The 15,134-nt window shown below is 42.5% G+C and overlaps 1 protein-coding gene across 1 annotated transcript; it reads right to left on the bottom strand.

Moving 5' to 3' along the window:
- Positions 1–3,448: 3,448 nt before the first annotated feature.
- On the bottom strand, positions 3,449–14,723 carry ssrp1a (structure specific recognition protein 1a). The gene is made up of 18 exons (XM_079167782.1): positions 14,678–14,723; positions 13,832–13,909; positions 13,020–13,205; positions 9,966–10,071; positions 9,399–9,592; positions 9,181–9,281; positions 8,859–8,988; positions 8,634–8,737; positions 8,196–8,324; positions 7,889–8,110; positions 7,425–7,497; positions 5,992–6,124; positions 5,857–5,902; positions 5,627–5,759; positions 5,283–5,450; positions 4,865–4,977; positions 4,572–4,764; positions 3,449–4,106 (listed from the first exon to the last, which is right to left on the bottom strand). Exons 2-18 carry the CDS (start codon positions 13,883–13,885, stop codon positions 4,041–4,043), a joined length of 2,151 nt encoding a protein of 716 aa, XP_079023908.1. The 5' UTR covers positions 13,886–13,909; positions 14,678–14,723; the 3' UTR covers positions 3,449–4,040.
- Positions 14,724–15,134: the final 411 nt, after the last annotated feature.

Raw genomic sequence — 15,134 nt, 5'->3', positions numbered from 1 at the left:
AGCTGAAGTACACTACTGTGTTAGTGAGTGACTCAGAGGGAATCTAACCCCCAAATCATGAACACTTCACTCACAGAACCATAAATTACACAACATCTAATGCTGTCTAGCAGAAAGCTGTAAAATGAAAATAAGGGCTCGGCTTCTGCAATGCATTACTTGTTTATTTGGTTGGTTTATTAAACAGCAAAGGCATTACTATAAATGGGACAGTTTGTGAAAAAGTTACTTTTCATCTGTTCCCTCTGGTCAGATGTCACTCAGCATCCTAAAGATTGTTACTGAAACAAGATACAAGTATAGTAGTTTGACTCCGAGAGGTTTTCCATCTGAGATCAAACTGTTATTTTTCAGTCATAGTCATTTAAAAAGATTTGCCTTAGCTTTCAACATATGTCTCCACAAAGTGAAATGGTATTTTTCATTGTACAGTTTGGGCTCAATGGTCAAATATCTTAAAGCAAGATCCCCCTTCCTTGGCTTTTAGAATATCCTGTTATTTTAGTCAGCGCTACAATCAGGTAGTTCTACAGTTAACCTTTTGAAATACCAGAAGTTCGGATTGTAGCTCGACAGATAAATCAGCTGAGCCTATTCACTGTATATTGGCCGATCTTGGCTTATGGAAAATATATTGGTAGCTCTGTATATGTCAACTAATAAGATTAAATAACATTAAAAACAATTCAAAATGTTAAATATTATTGAAATATGTGTCACAATCATATAGACGGTCTTATCTTCAACACACAATTCAAGGGATCTTTATCAAGAACGTTTGTCCATTTATGTAAAAACTAAAAAAGTACATCAATATGTCCACATTTTTAATTGGTAACGGCCAACAAAATTCTGCATCATCTACAAATACATGACGATAAATGTGTTTCTACTTTTATCTCTGGACGGGTTTCATCAGTTCATCTGAGATGAATTCTTGAAAGTAGCTGTGAAAACTTGTGAAAATGTCTTAACTTTAAATGTAACCACTCAAATACAAATACAAAGACAAATGTTCAATATCTCTCCATTAAACATCCATTTTTTTCATTCATGTACATCAACAGCATCGATCAAATAAATCATATTCTATACTTACAGGTTCCTATAGGAGGCTTGATGCACGGTAATAAGTTATAAACTGAGTTATTGACAACTGTGCAATTATTGCGACATATGATACGACCACTTCTCAATACACTCACAAGCACCAACAGCATTATTGGCTCTTACATCAGGGAGATAATGTAATGATGCTATGACAGTGTGTGTGTGTGTAAATGCATGCGCCTGAAGACTTTGTCATTTCTTAAGTGGGTCCATTATGTTTGTGGTCAATTACTGGTAACATAATCGAAGACAGGATCAACACACATGCAGAAGCTTTCAGGCTGCATGCGACTGCAACTCTGATCGCAAAGATTAGAGTCTTTGCATTCCTGTAATGGCCAATAATACTGTGAAACACGGCCATCTACAAATATGAGACGCCATTTGTCAGATTGTAAATGCGGACACACATGAGGAGTGTGGGATTGTCGGATGGATTTTTTTCGTGAAAGGGGACACCGTCGTGAAAGTCATCATCATTCAACAGGAAGGGATCTATGTTAATACATTCACCCTCGATCTGACTTTGACCGCTACAATTAGGACATGCCAGTACACGAACACCCCAAGATCACGTGAACACAACCTCACACATAAACACAGTTACTTGACTTATATTTGGCTCTCGGTATGGCAATGACGGTCAGTGGACTTTGGTCCAAACTGATAATATCTCAACAACTACATTTGATGGATTGCCATGAAACTTTGCACAGACATTCATGTTCCCCAGTGGATGAATCTTACAGATTTTGGTGACCCTCTGACGTTTCCTGTAGCGCCACCATCAGACCAAAGCTTCCCTACGAAATGTCTCAACATTTACTCGAGGAATTGGCAAAACATTTTGTATATTCATGGTTCCCAGACGATGAACCCTAATGACTTTGATCACCTGACTCTTCTTTTAGCGCCACCTTGAGGTTTACATTTGTCATGTTGAGTGAAATGTTTCAACTATTGGATGGATTGTCATGTAATTTGGTTTATATATTCATGTCCGCCTCGGGGATCAATTTAATGATCCAGACTATTCATTGAGCACTGTAATCAGGTCAACGTTAAAAAAAAAATAGTTTTTACCAAATTTACGCGAAACTAATGACATCAACCTCATCTGTACTTTAAGTTTACTGCAGTTCAGCAAATGTTAACATGCCAACACAGTACACTATAGATGGTGAACAGGGTAAACATCAGCATGTCATCTTTGTCATTGTGAGCATGTTAGCATGCTAGCATTAGCATTTAGCTCAAAGCACAGCTGTTCCCACCCTCACAGAGCCGCTCGCATGGCGTTAGACTCTCGTTTTCCTTGAATGCTTCAAAATAAGACTTAGAAAAGACGGTGCAGCTGGAATTAGGGATATTGTGATTTGATGTGGCCCACATTGGGAACACAGGGACATTTTTCAACACAAATCTACTCAAATGACTCTGTGGAAAAGGACTTGCCGAAAATGTCAGACAATAAACACGAAGGGATATTTGAGGGTTATTCTAAGTACATCCAGCCGGTGTTACTGCAGCAGGAAGAGGATCTTATCATCAAAACCAACACTGATCGCTTGGAAGTAAACCACACACTGGGAGTGTTTGGCTCTTAAAAACCACCATGTTCGACCCTAATATAGCAGCCCTTTTACAAACCGCTGTGTACTTAGGCCTCTCCAACGTTCACCAGCGTCGCCATCTAACTTCCTGTGATAACACACTCCCAAACCACCCTGCCTGGTTAAATGGGCCTGATGTACAACTCAACAGTGGATAGGAATCCTATGGGAATTCCCGGAGAAGATTACAGAAAGAGCTAATATCTCCCTGACCAGCGGTGCCGTTTCTGCAGTGGATAGGTTTCATGTGGTGATAAATGTTCAAATGAGTCCTTGCGCAGTGAGTTTGGAAGAACATGAAGGTTTTAATCCTGCTTTTTTACATGGTATAATAAGAAAAATGAGGCTCAAAGTTGGTTCCTGACCTTTACATTAACGAATAACAAAACAATCACCAAAAGGTACTTTAATAACTGCTCTGGAGCTTTTGATTAGATCACATAAATATCCTCAGCAGGTGGAGTTTGGCAGTCGTCATGGAATCCAAAAGTCCAAAACTTCTTATCCATGTTGGCTAAAATGATCAGCTTCAAAGTCCATTCTTTGGCTCTTATTTCTTAATGCAAATATATCCATAACACACATGCATTGAAGTGATAAAAGCCGGCAGGACAAATTCAGAACTAAAAAAGAAAAGAAAAAAGCATTTCGTAACATTTATTTTATTTTGGGCAAACATATTCTGTATCTAGAGTAAAACTAACGGAGTCATGTTGGTAAACTCAGGGTTTGCGGGGCCCTAAAGTGAAACTTAAAGCTGGTTTCTATTATCACCCAGCAGCAAGATACCAACAGTTGTGTCCAACAAAAAACAGAAAAGTGCGGCTTTATTAAAAATGAATCATTTATTTCTTCAAGCCTGAAAAGATAACATGACAAACACAAACAAACACTTAACTGCGGTTTTAAATGCTCTACACAGGAAGAACAAAACAGCTTCACATCTGCTCCGCTCTGTTATCGAATCAACTAATATCTCCTACACTCCTCAGCGCTATCAAACTACAGCCATCCCTGTGGGTGAGGTGGAAAAAAAAAACAACAACCTTGAAGAATTCTGGGAAAAGTGGTGCACCAGCATACCATAACTTCACAAAGCTGTCAGGAGGAAAACAAGTTAGAATATCAAATATTACATGAGCTTTCAGAGTCACACGGTGTGTTTATACTCTTAAAGACAAACTTGTAGTAGAAAAAAAAAAAAAAAAATACAACTCAAGTCTGTTGATTTGTCTGTCAGTCCATTTGTGTGAGATCAACATGGAGCGCATAAATGCTTGGTCCTTGGTTTGTGTGTTGGATGGGTAAATGTTGGGTTTAGTCAGACTCTTCCTCTGAGCTGGCAGGTGTGGACACAGCCTCTTCCTCCTCTTCATCCGATTCCTGGTTAACAATAAAAGAAAGAACAAGGGGTTAAGTATGCATGTGTAATGAGTAATAAAGACACAATGCTTTTATTCCCTCTGTAATCTGACACTAACAAACAGCCAAAACAAAAACGCATTTGAAAATAAAATTGCCTGGTTCTCCCTGAGAAGCTATTTATCTGTTTTTATCTACAAATAACTCCAGTATGTCTTACTGGTACTTTCCCCAACTAGAGCGTAGTACCGCCTTATCTGTTTAAAACCTGCGTCATAATACTGGAAGCGTGTGGATTTACTGTCCAGTAACTAAAAACTAACAGAAACCTGCTCGTCAATCAGGACCAAGAACTTTTAAGTGGCAAATAAAAAAACAAACAGAGACTGAAGTCTGAATATTGTGGTGAACAGAGAGAAACACACAGGATGAATGTGATAATGGCTCCTACTGTCTGAACATTATGTTCATCATTACTGGTTTTACCTTCTTCCTCTTAGTCTTGGTCTTGGACTTGGACTTGGACTTGCGGTCAGTGTCTGACGAACTGTCCTCGCTCGTCTCGATGAACTCTCGACTCTTAAAGCTGTCGTTGCCTCCTCCCCGCTCCTTTTCCTTTTCTCCCCCAGCAGACTTCCTCTTCTTCTCCTCCTTCTTGCCTCCAGATTTTTTACTCTCCCTGGCGGGTGAAGGTGTGGTGAGAAAAGAGGGACATATATTTGACTGGTTGTATCAAAGAAAGAACAAACAAACATGAGTTTCTGTGTTGTAAGCCTTACTTCTTGGGACTGGATGTTGCTGCTGCTGCTGCTGCTGCTCCGCCGCTCTCTTTGTACTCTTTCTTTGCTTTGTCATACTGCTTCTTCGCCTCTACCGCCTTTAGGTCCCACTCCTGAAGGAAACGGAGAAGCGGGAAAGCGAAGACAGGTTTGAACAAAACCCCACGGGACAAAATAAGACTGGGTTTGTTGAAACGTTTCTGTGCAGAACACAAGTTCTATGTGGCACAGATGTAAAGAAACCATCAAATCTGGCTGTACTTCTTTGAGATATCGCACTTCAAAGCAGATCATTTTCCTTTTTAAATAATAGGAAACAATTTATGATCTCGAAGACACACCGAGGAACATTGATTGCGTGAAAAAAAAAATCAATTCCTAATGCAAATCATCTCTCGTCCTCGTCCTCCCGCCTCACCTCCTTGTCCTCTTTGCCCAATTGTCTCCACATTTCTCCGGCCTTCTTGGAAATCTCTGTGATGGAGATGCCGGGGTTCTCAGACTTGATGCGCTCGCGGCTGGCGTTCAGCCACAGCATGTAGGCGCTCATCGGCCTCTTGGGGGCGCCGGCATCTTTCTGCTTCTTCTACTCAGAATGAAGAAAGAACGGGATTGAGTGGAAAGGTGAATGAGGGCAATTACACAGGATCCACCAGGTGCATCAGTTTCCAATTCAATCGCTGCTTGAACCTATTTTTCATTTTTTAACCCAAACAACCAAATATTACTCCCGTTTCCTCTCTGTCCGCACGGCTCTCTCACCTCTTTGCGTGGTTTCCTTTCCTTTTTCTCCTTCACCACTTTGGCTTTCTTGGCCTTCTTCTTCTTCGAGTTCTCATCGCCGCTGTCGTCCCCGTCCTCGCTGCTGTCGCTCGCCGACGCGTTGCTGTCGTACCTGACGTCGGGGAAGAAACGGAAACAGGAAGGTCAGCTGGGTGGAAGAGAAGCCAGGGTGAACAGACGCCAAAACAAAAAGGGAAAAAGTCACTTACTCTTCCGCAATGTCGTCATCTTCTTCTCCGGGGTTAAACGACTCATCTGAAGAGTGAAACAAGACCGAAGTTCAAACCTACTCCTGAACACAACATGTGCCGCTTACTTCCGTCGTACTGATCTGTTCAGCTCACCGCTTTCGCCGTCCGATTCCTCGCTGTCGTTGCCCTCCTCTCTGATCTTGCCCTCAGCCTTCATCCTCTCCAGGTAGGCGTCGTGCTGGTCCTCGTCCGAGTCGCTGTACTCGTCGATCTTACCCTTCATGCCCTGAAAGTAAACTGCATCGTCAGAAACGACACACAAAACCCAACAGGAACCACAACAACACAGCACTGCCATTGGAGAGTTTCAGGGCTGCAATTAATTATTAATTAGTTTCATAATTGATGAATCATTTAGTCAATGAAATGTTAAGAAGATACTAAAAGATTAGGACAAGGTACATTTTCAAATTGTTTTGTCCAATTAACAGAACAAAACCAATAAATATTAAATTTACAGAAATCAGCAAACACACGTGAAAAGTGGCAATTTAGGATTTATATTTAATATAGGAATTAAACAATGATGAATTATCAATATTGTAGTAAATTTTCCTTTTCGATTGACTAAATGATTAATTGACAAATCAATAATGTAAAACGCACCGTGTTTCATGAACTTCAAAAATGTTCTTCAGACCGTTCCTGTACTCTTAACCTACAGTACACCTCTTACTGTTTTCCGTGATGCTCGCTCATGAGATTGTTGAAGTCAGACTCAGTAAACGCTCTGAACTGCACAACCGTGCAGTAAATTACAAACAGCTACCTGATGAATGACATCTGATGTTAATGAGCAGCTGAGATTTGTTCATTAGAAACAAGTTTCTATACAAAGGGCACCTGTTGCTCTGTAACAAAAGACGTCACTCGAGAGTAAAAAGACTTGTGTTGTCAGGTTATCTTTCCCATCTCCATGCATCAAGGAGCCTTTTATTAAACCACCAGCAGGACGTGGAGAGCAGGCCCGTTCACTTTCATTGACCCTCTCTACTGACCCCGTCACCGTGGCAGTTGTCGGACGGACCGGGAACTTGTCAACCGACAGCATTAATGCAATCAGCACTGCCTACGTTAAGCAGGTGGTCCTGCCGACAGCTGTGTCGAGTGTTAAAGCACACCCACCAACCCCCCCCCCCCCGGGGCCACACATTAGTCAGCACGATGCAAACACCTGCACACACACACACTTAGTTATCAGAGTCCCACACTCCTTCACCCCCATGTCCCATGATTAGAAATCACTCAGCAATCGTATTGGCAATCTCCAACCAAAAGCAAGATTTTAAGGAAACAACCCTCGGTAACATACACACACGCCATGCAAGCAGAAATCACACCGATAAAAAGTGTATAGTTCACACAGGACGCCCGTGACCATACCCACCTTCTTCTACAGGGGTACAAGGACAGACACACAGGAGAAGGGCAACAAGCATCAATATCCAGGATGGAAGTCTGACAAAAAAGTCATGGAATGTCTTTAAATCACAAACTGGGAGATGTTGAAATGACCAATGAGTTACCTCTTTGAACCCTCGGTTCTTGATGTTGAGCTTCTTGGCGTTAACGAAGTCAAACAGTTTGCCGTACTCTTCTCTGAGGGAAGAGAGGAAGACGCGAGGTTACCCTGGCTGACATGATGTAAAATCTGTATCATAATACGTTGTCACACTTATCTCAATGGATGCAACTTTAAAGTCAAGTTCTCCGTTAGAGGAAACATTGGAGAGATTCAGCCATACATGCGCGTCTCAGACGAGGAGACTGTATCCTGTGTAGTCATCTTTTATGTATTCATGAGGTTTGTTAGCTTATAACTGCCGGTGGTTAGTGGTTGTGAAAAATACAATAATATATCTAGGAGGGATTTTACCACCGGAGTCAGGTTTATATCCAAAATCATCACACGTTCACTCTGCAAACTCTCACTCTCTGTACTAACTGAGTCCACTCTGTGCTGGAGGTTTCTATGAAATCTCGTTCTCACCTCTCAATGCTGCTGAAGGTGTACTGATTTCCCTGCTTGGTCTCGATCTCAAAGTCAAAGGACCGCGTCGTGGTGGTGCCTCGGGCGAAGTTGACGCAGGAGATCTCCTCGAAGCGCAGGTGCACGGGGGGCTTGTGGACATAGATGAAGCCCCTCTCCAGAGGGTAGAGGAGGCCCGAGGACGCCTTGTAGGAGCAGGTAATGCACTGGGCCCCAGAGTGACTGTGGAAGAACGAGGCAAGTTTAACCGGATTTACTTAAGCATATGAGGAAAATGTGTTCCGAATGAGTCTAATCGGGTGCTCACCCCTGGAAGTTTCCGGGCACAGTGATCTTGCGGTTGACCAGGGACTTCATCACCCTGCTGACCATCTCATACAGAGACCCCGACATGTTTTTACTGAGCTTGCCCTCGAAACGGCGCTCCACGTCCTCCCTGTTCGACACACAAGAGGACAGGACAGGTTTACTAATGTGAAAAACACTTAAAGACATCTTTCTGGTCTTTTGAAGCAACAATTAAAGAAAATTTAAGGAGCTGGTGCTACTGTGAATTCATGTAAACGGCTCCTACAGCCCTTTGCTTCCCTCTAGTGGATACATCAAAAAAAGGAGCTTGTCTTATCATTGAGCCGTGTTGCTTTAAGAGCGGTCTGAACAGGCCTTTTACACAAACTACCCATCACATCTATGGCTCATATTGCACACGGCGACATCATGGTGTCCTTTAGTGTCACATACTCACTCGCTCATGTTGAGGGTGAGGCTGAGGTCCTCTTCCTTGGAGAAGAGCAGGATGAGAAAGTGATAGCGCGTCTGACCCTGCTTGATGGGAGGATCCAGACTGATCTAACAAAACAATGACAGACAAGAAGAGAGAGTTTGAGAAGGATCGAGAGTACCAGCAACAGAAAAATGCTCGTTTGGGGTGCGAAACAAAAACAAAGGTCTGAGAGAAAAGTCCACTTACCACAAAGAACATCTGCCTCTGATCCTTGTGTGGCAGCAGGAATAGACGGAGGACGGTGGTGTAGGGAATCTTGTAGTCAAAGGTCTTACCGTGGAGGTGAAGGAAAGTCGGGTAGATACGGATGTCGTATCTGAGTGTGGAGAAAAAAAAAAAAGAGAAATGAGATGAGCAGTCAAGCTAAAGTCCTCACAAAAGGTGAGTGGTGTGGAGAACATCGCTGTAGTGAATGACTGACCCCTGTTTTTAAGATTGCTTTTCAACTGATGGGATAACATGCATGTGAGTGACTGTGAGCTTTGTGTGTCAGTGTTGATCTTCTTACCTTCCTCTGGGTGTAAGACACTGCAGCTCTTTGAAGATACACACAGCGTCTCCTGTGGCCTGGATCACATCTGCCTTAGACAACACATTCTCTGCAAACGCCTGCAGACACACACACACTTTAAGCTCTATTATCAAAGCAGATTTACATTATGTATTTAAAGCACTTTATGGAGAGAGAACTAGTAGTATAAAAGGAAGAAGCCCGGCCTTCCTCACCTCCACAGGGTCTTGTCGTTCGTCAGCCTGCGCAGGCGGGACGTAGAAGCGGACCTCCATGAGGGAGACATCGGTGTCGTCGTTCTGGTGAAACTCCAGAGTGACTTCGTTCTTCCCCGTAGCGCATTGGGACACGTTGGCCAGTGGGACCTCGAAAGCTGTACTTTCATTTACTTCAAATGATAACAGTGGACCTGTGGTGGTGGGGGGGGACGACCAAATGTCAGTGACAGCTTATTTTTCAAATCTTTAAAAAAAAGAAGAAAAAAAAGGTCAATAGGGTTGATAAAAATAAATAATTTAGAATAAGATGAACTTAACACTGTAGCTGCCTCTTTAAATCCTGCTCTTCACTGTCTGAACATAGTATCTATTAGAGCTGAAACAAGCAGTTAATTAACCAGTACGATGTTTTGACAGATAATTAATTGGCAACTATTTTGATAATTTATGAATGATCAAAGTTCAGCAAAAATGCAAAACATTTGCTGGTTCTCAAATGTGAAGAAATCCTTCAGTAGCCAACTGGTGAGGACATTTTGCTTGTTGTGAGTTTGTTTTTTTTACCCGAGAACTTGGCTGTTCCCCAGTTCCATCCCTTCACACACATGTCCTTCTCCGTCAGCTCCACCTTGTAGTTCGCCTTGAAAAAGTCAGAGATCTTCTCCATGTCCTGATGGACAAAAGGCAAGAGGGGGGGGGACAGAAGACGCTTCATGTTAGCAAGGCAGTAACACACTGTGAAAAACACCCTCCAAAAAAGGGTGAGGGGACGGAGGGTTGATTAATCACGAAGCAATTATAACCGCGCCCGCCGCCGAGGCCTCTTGGGAACACTGGAGGTGAATGTAATCCATCTGCCCTCCGTGTCCTCCTCCCCTCCACACCGCCGCTGACAATCAGCCTGTTTATTTATCCTGCAGGCCCGCTTACAACTGGAAAGGACACACACAGTCACACACAGCGACAAACACATGCTCAATCACACACACACACACACACACACACACACACACACACACACACACACACACACACACACACACACCCCCACACACAGGCACTGTCCTAGCTGTACACACACATGTGGAAGTGATTGTGGTGTGCGAGTGAGCGGGCCAGGGTAGAGACTCTGTGGGAAACAGAGTTTACGCACCTGGATATCTGCCTGTCCTTAAGGTTATTACAGCCAATTAGAGCCCAGAGAGTCGGTGTGTGTGTGTGTGTGCACTCATCAGCGTGTTTGTTAGCCTGGATTAAGGCATCATTTAGATACATGTGTGAGCAGATGTGTAAACGCATACAAAAAAAGAAAAGAAAAAGAAAATCAAGAGTTTGTGCAGAGGCGGCCTGTTTTTGTCGATGTGTGTGTTCATTCTCAGTGTCCTCACCAGGCCTGCTGTTGAGTGTTTCTCTACTCCTCATTACAGTTTTGGCAGATTTGTTGTTGCTCAGCTCATTTAATCATAATAAACACAGACCCCCCACTACCCACTACAGACACACAAACAGTCTTACACAACATAACAGTCTGTCTTTTATTACAACATTTTTCAACCATGCTCTCCCAACAACCTTCAACCTATCATTTATTAAACTTCCACATTTTCAGAATAAAAGTGATTAGCTTCCATTTATTAGCCTTTTCTTATTAGCAAACTCCGCATGGCATCGCTAACGTTGCCTGCAGCGAACGAGGACGGAAACCGTGCACTTCTGCACATTTGTGTTCTGCTCGTTCGTCAAATGTTTTGATAAATTGCCGGACCTTATCAAACACTCCGGCTTTTACTCATTTAGATCCGGTACCCGTTTAGAGCTTGGTTTCGGGGGCATCCCTACACGTCAGCGTGTTTGTGACACAGAATACATTCAGTGTTTTACAGCTATTCATTTTCTAATGGTTGTTGTGAAAGTATTTTTTTAGCTGGTGAGCGTCATGTGATTTTGCACCAAAATCCCCTCACCGTCCCGAGGGGCTTTATCAAAACTCACTAACCACACAGAGATGAGTATTGTTTGAAACTTGCCAATATGCCTGAAAACATTGCAGATATGATACCCACGTTTGTTGTATTTTTACTATACCTTAACTTACAACACACATTCTTACTACAAAACCTTTTTGTTCACCTAACAAAACAAGTTAAAGCGCCTGTTCAAGAGTTTTACCAAAATGAAATACAGTGGATGTACAATGTGCTGCTTTAAACCGGAAAACAGTCAATAACTGCGAATAAATAAAGAATACTATGAATCTGATGTGGCATAACATTTTACAGTATTTATGTTATTTACAAGAAGATGAGAACCAAGCGTGGAAAGAAACCCAGGACGACTGAAACGAGCAGTTATCTTCTTGATTAATCGATTTGTTGTTTTCTAAAGCTCAATGCGTCTCGATTTGTCCAACCAACAGACGAAAACAAGACAATCCATTTTAATGATATGAAACAGCAGATACATACTCATGTTTGAGACGCAGAAACAGACATTATTTAGCCTTTTTTCATGATGAGTGAAAACACGTAGCCAGATGCAACCACAACATGCAGATGCGTACATTCAATGCCACACTCTTAATGTAAACAACGATGTCTTGGGCCAATAAACGTTTAAGCGAAACGAACAGAGGACATGGACAGAAGAAGACACCCCTCTACGGGCCCTGGCCCTCAAACAGACAATTACAGGTCAGCCTCATAACAGCCTCTCTGGCAGGGATTCGTCGTCTTGCTCACAGGACACTTTAGAGAAGGACCAATGCATCAAAGCTCCCGTACGGCTCGCCAGCGGCTAAACCTCCCGCCAACTGCCGATTAACTGACACTGGCTGTGGGATAATAAACAATGACATCATGCCATGTGCTTCGGGGACGAGAGGATCCATCTCCCAAAAAACTGCGCTGATTAACCCCAGGAGACGCCAGCGCTCGCAGCCACAGACTCCAGGTTATACCCATTCCTCCATCCGCAATTTTATACTTGCGTGCTGACATTCCCCATACACAGAGCAGCGGGGGGAAAAGAACTAGGGTGATAAAAAACAAATACGACCACAATTTCTTTTTTTTCCCTGTCTGTCTTCTGAGCCAAATTGTTTCAGTGGATTGATATAAACACTGGCTCACATGAGCCGATGATTACACTGTTTATGGAACACACATGCTAGCGCTGGTTTCCCTCATTAATCCCATTAGGAGCTTTGGAGAGAAGAGTCGACTCGTTCACATACTTTAGATAACAACCCACACTCCCGAGCGGTGGCTGCTTTTTTTGCAAGATGGTGGCGGGTTTTTTCGAGGCAATGTCGGACGCGGGGTGGAAGTTGTTTATCGCCGGTCAACTTACTCGTGTTACATCCCTTATTAAAAACACAGCACTGAACAAACCAGCAGTGTGTGTGTGTGTGTCAGTCTGTAATATTCCACTGTTGCCTTGTTCCGCTCTGAGCAAGGTAACAATTACTTCCCAGAAACAGAAGAATACAACCGGGAAAAAAAGATTTAGTCTGTTTAAGGATCCCAACAGGAAACATAATGACAGGAGCTTAGAGAGCCTGATCCGCCTTTATGAACCTCAAAGACGGTAAAACCAGTGCTTTATTAAAAACACACTCACCGTGTCCCTGAAGCCGTCGTATTTGTAGACATGCCCCGAGTTGGTGCCCAGCTTGATGCCGTGACCTAAACACACTCGCCTCCACTGGGCCAGGTTGAGCTCACCAGCCGGGATGCTGTCCACCTTCCCCGTCTTGCTGCTCTTATAAACCACAGTTTGTTTGCCGAAACGCAGCCGCCCGTCATTCTGCAGCGACAACGGTAAGAGACACAAACAGACATAGGACTTGTGATTAAATGTTTGGCATTAATCGGCCCATTTTGACGATAGAGTCACTGTTATTTTTCATATTTTTCATAGCAAAAATGTCAGAAATTTACTGGTTCCAATTGTTTGAAATGTGAAAATGTTCTTCTTTTTCAGTCTTCTAGATTAAGAATATGGATTTGTGGCTTTGGGATTGTTGGTCAGACAAAACAAGCAGTCTGAAGTCAGCAACTTAGGCTCCGGAAAAATGTGATATGTCATTTTCCCCTTTTTCTGATATTTAATAGACTACTTATAGCTGTTAGTCGCTGTCCTAGTTCTTCAAGATAACTTCTTAACAATAAGGATTTTGCAAGGAAATAATTACATTTTTCATCATACCAACTTGCAATACAAAATCAAATGTTACCCCTAATCTGATAACCCTTTAAATTCAGTAATGAGCTCAAGAACCATAACTTAAACCAGGAATGCTGATATGTTTTTTTACAGCAAGTTACTCCTTTCAGACTCATGCCGTTATACAGATGCTACATGCTCATTAAATTGATGACATGGTGTTTTATCTCCAACACATTGTGACAGCAGAGCTGGTTGATACTGACCCAGGAGCCTTTGAACTCCTGGTAGATGTCGCTGAACTCCAGTGTGTCTCCCATCTCCGCTACAAGACGACTGAACCTCTACAGACACAAGAAAACCAGTTAAATACATAGAAGCAAACACCCACGGGGCTCGCATGAAGCACTGCACTCTTTTAGGTTATGAGCATTACATCGCCATGTGTCCCTAAAACGGTCATTTTTAATTGCTTTTATTTGTGTTTCTTAATTGGTGAAACGATCATGGTCACACTGAAGAGAGACAGATGTGATGGTGTCAATACTAAACACAGTATCGTCTTTATTTTAGTTACATTTTAGTGTTCTTTGATAGGCGATGCTAGCTAAAGTTACTGTGCTCTCAATTTAAAGCACCAGGTAACTTAAGAGTTGAGAGCTAACTTTAGCTAGCAGTTGACGCTGGCTGGCTATCGATTACTAACCGTTAGGTTCAACTATCCGGTGCAACGTTTTTTTTAATAAAAACGACAACTACACGTCCACGCGACGCCAGTAACAATAGCTAGGCTAGCTTGAACTGTACACGGTGCGCTCCCTTTCTTGTACGTTGCTGCACGGGGTTCGACCGACTCCTCAAAGCAGAATAACAGGCGACACCGCCATCAAGCACCGCCCCGATCGAGACACCGCGTACATCAAAACGAGCGCTCGAGCTGGACTAGGCCGGTGAAAGGGAAATCAACTGATATTCAGAGTTCATTTTGTAAACAAAACGAACAAAATAGCACGTAAAGCACGAAGGCGAAATATAGTCCCTTGTTACATACGGTATATCAAAATGAGTTCCTAAACAAGCGATGAAATACAATTTTAAACTTCACGTCTTACTGTCAATGTGATGAGCAGCTTCGCCTGTTTCCCGCGTGTAGCATCGGGAGCTAGCGCTACGTCACCGGAAAAAGTTAGGGGCTGATTGTATTTACTTCCGGTTTGGTGAAAAATATATCTTTTCGTCATTAAAACCTTACATTTGATAACATCCACACTGCGAAGTGTTTTTCAATGCAGCTGTTTTTCTTGTAATTGAACTGTTGAGTTTACTCCTGTTTGAAGATATAAAGCAAACTGCAGTGACCACTCATCACCATTGGGTGGCACACAACACATAATGAAGTAGTATACAGTAGTACAGTTATAATACATTTATATTCTATTTTATTTGAATGTCATCATAGTAACATAAAGCAGTACAGAACACACAGTGCAACAGTACAGGGGTCACCTATCTCTAATTGTGCATTAATAATAGTGAAAAGTGGATATAACATAATTTAATAAGTTCACA

This window comes from Pholis gunnellus, assembly GCF_910591455.1.
Source record: "Pholis gunnellus genome assembly, chromosome: 10".
Taxonomy (NCBI): domain Eukaryota; kingdom Metazoa; phylum Chordata; class Actinopteri; order Perciformes; family Pholidae; genus Pholis; species Pholis gunnellus.
This window is presented reverse-complemented; position numbering and strand designations above follow the sequence as displayed.

Coding starts and splice junctions, on each gene's coding strand:
- ssrp1a (XM_079167782.1), bottom strand. CDS start 13,885: ATGGGAGACACACTGGAGTTCAGCGACATCTACCAGGAGTTCAAAGGC. Junction 4,765..4,864: donor GCAACATCCAGTCCCAAGAA/GTAAGGCTTACA, acceptor TTCACCCGCCAG/GGAGAGTAAAAAATCTGGAG. Junction 4,107..4,571: donor CCAAGACTAAGAGGAAGAAG/GTAAAACCAGTA, acceptor ATTGTTAACCAG/GAATCGGATGAAGAGGAGGA.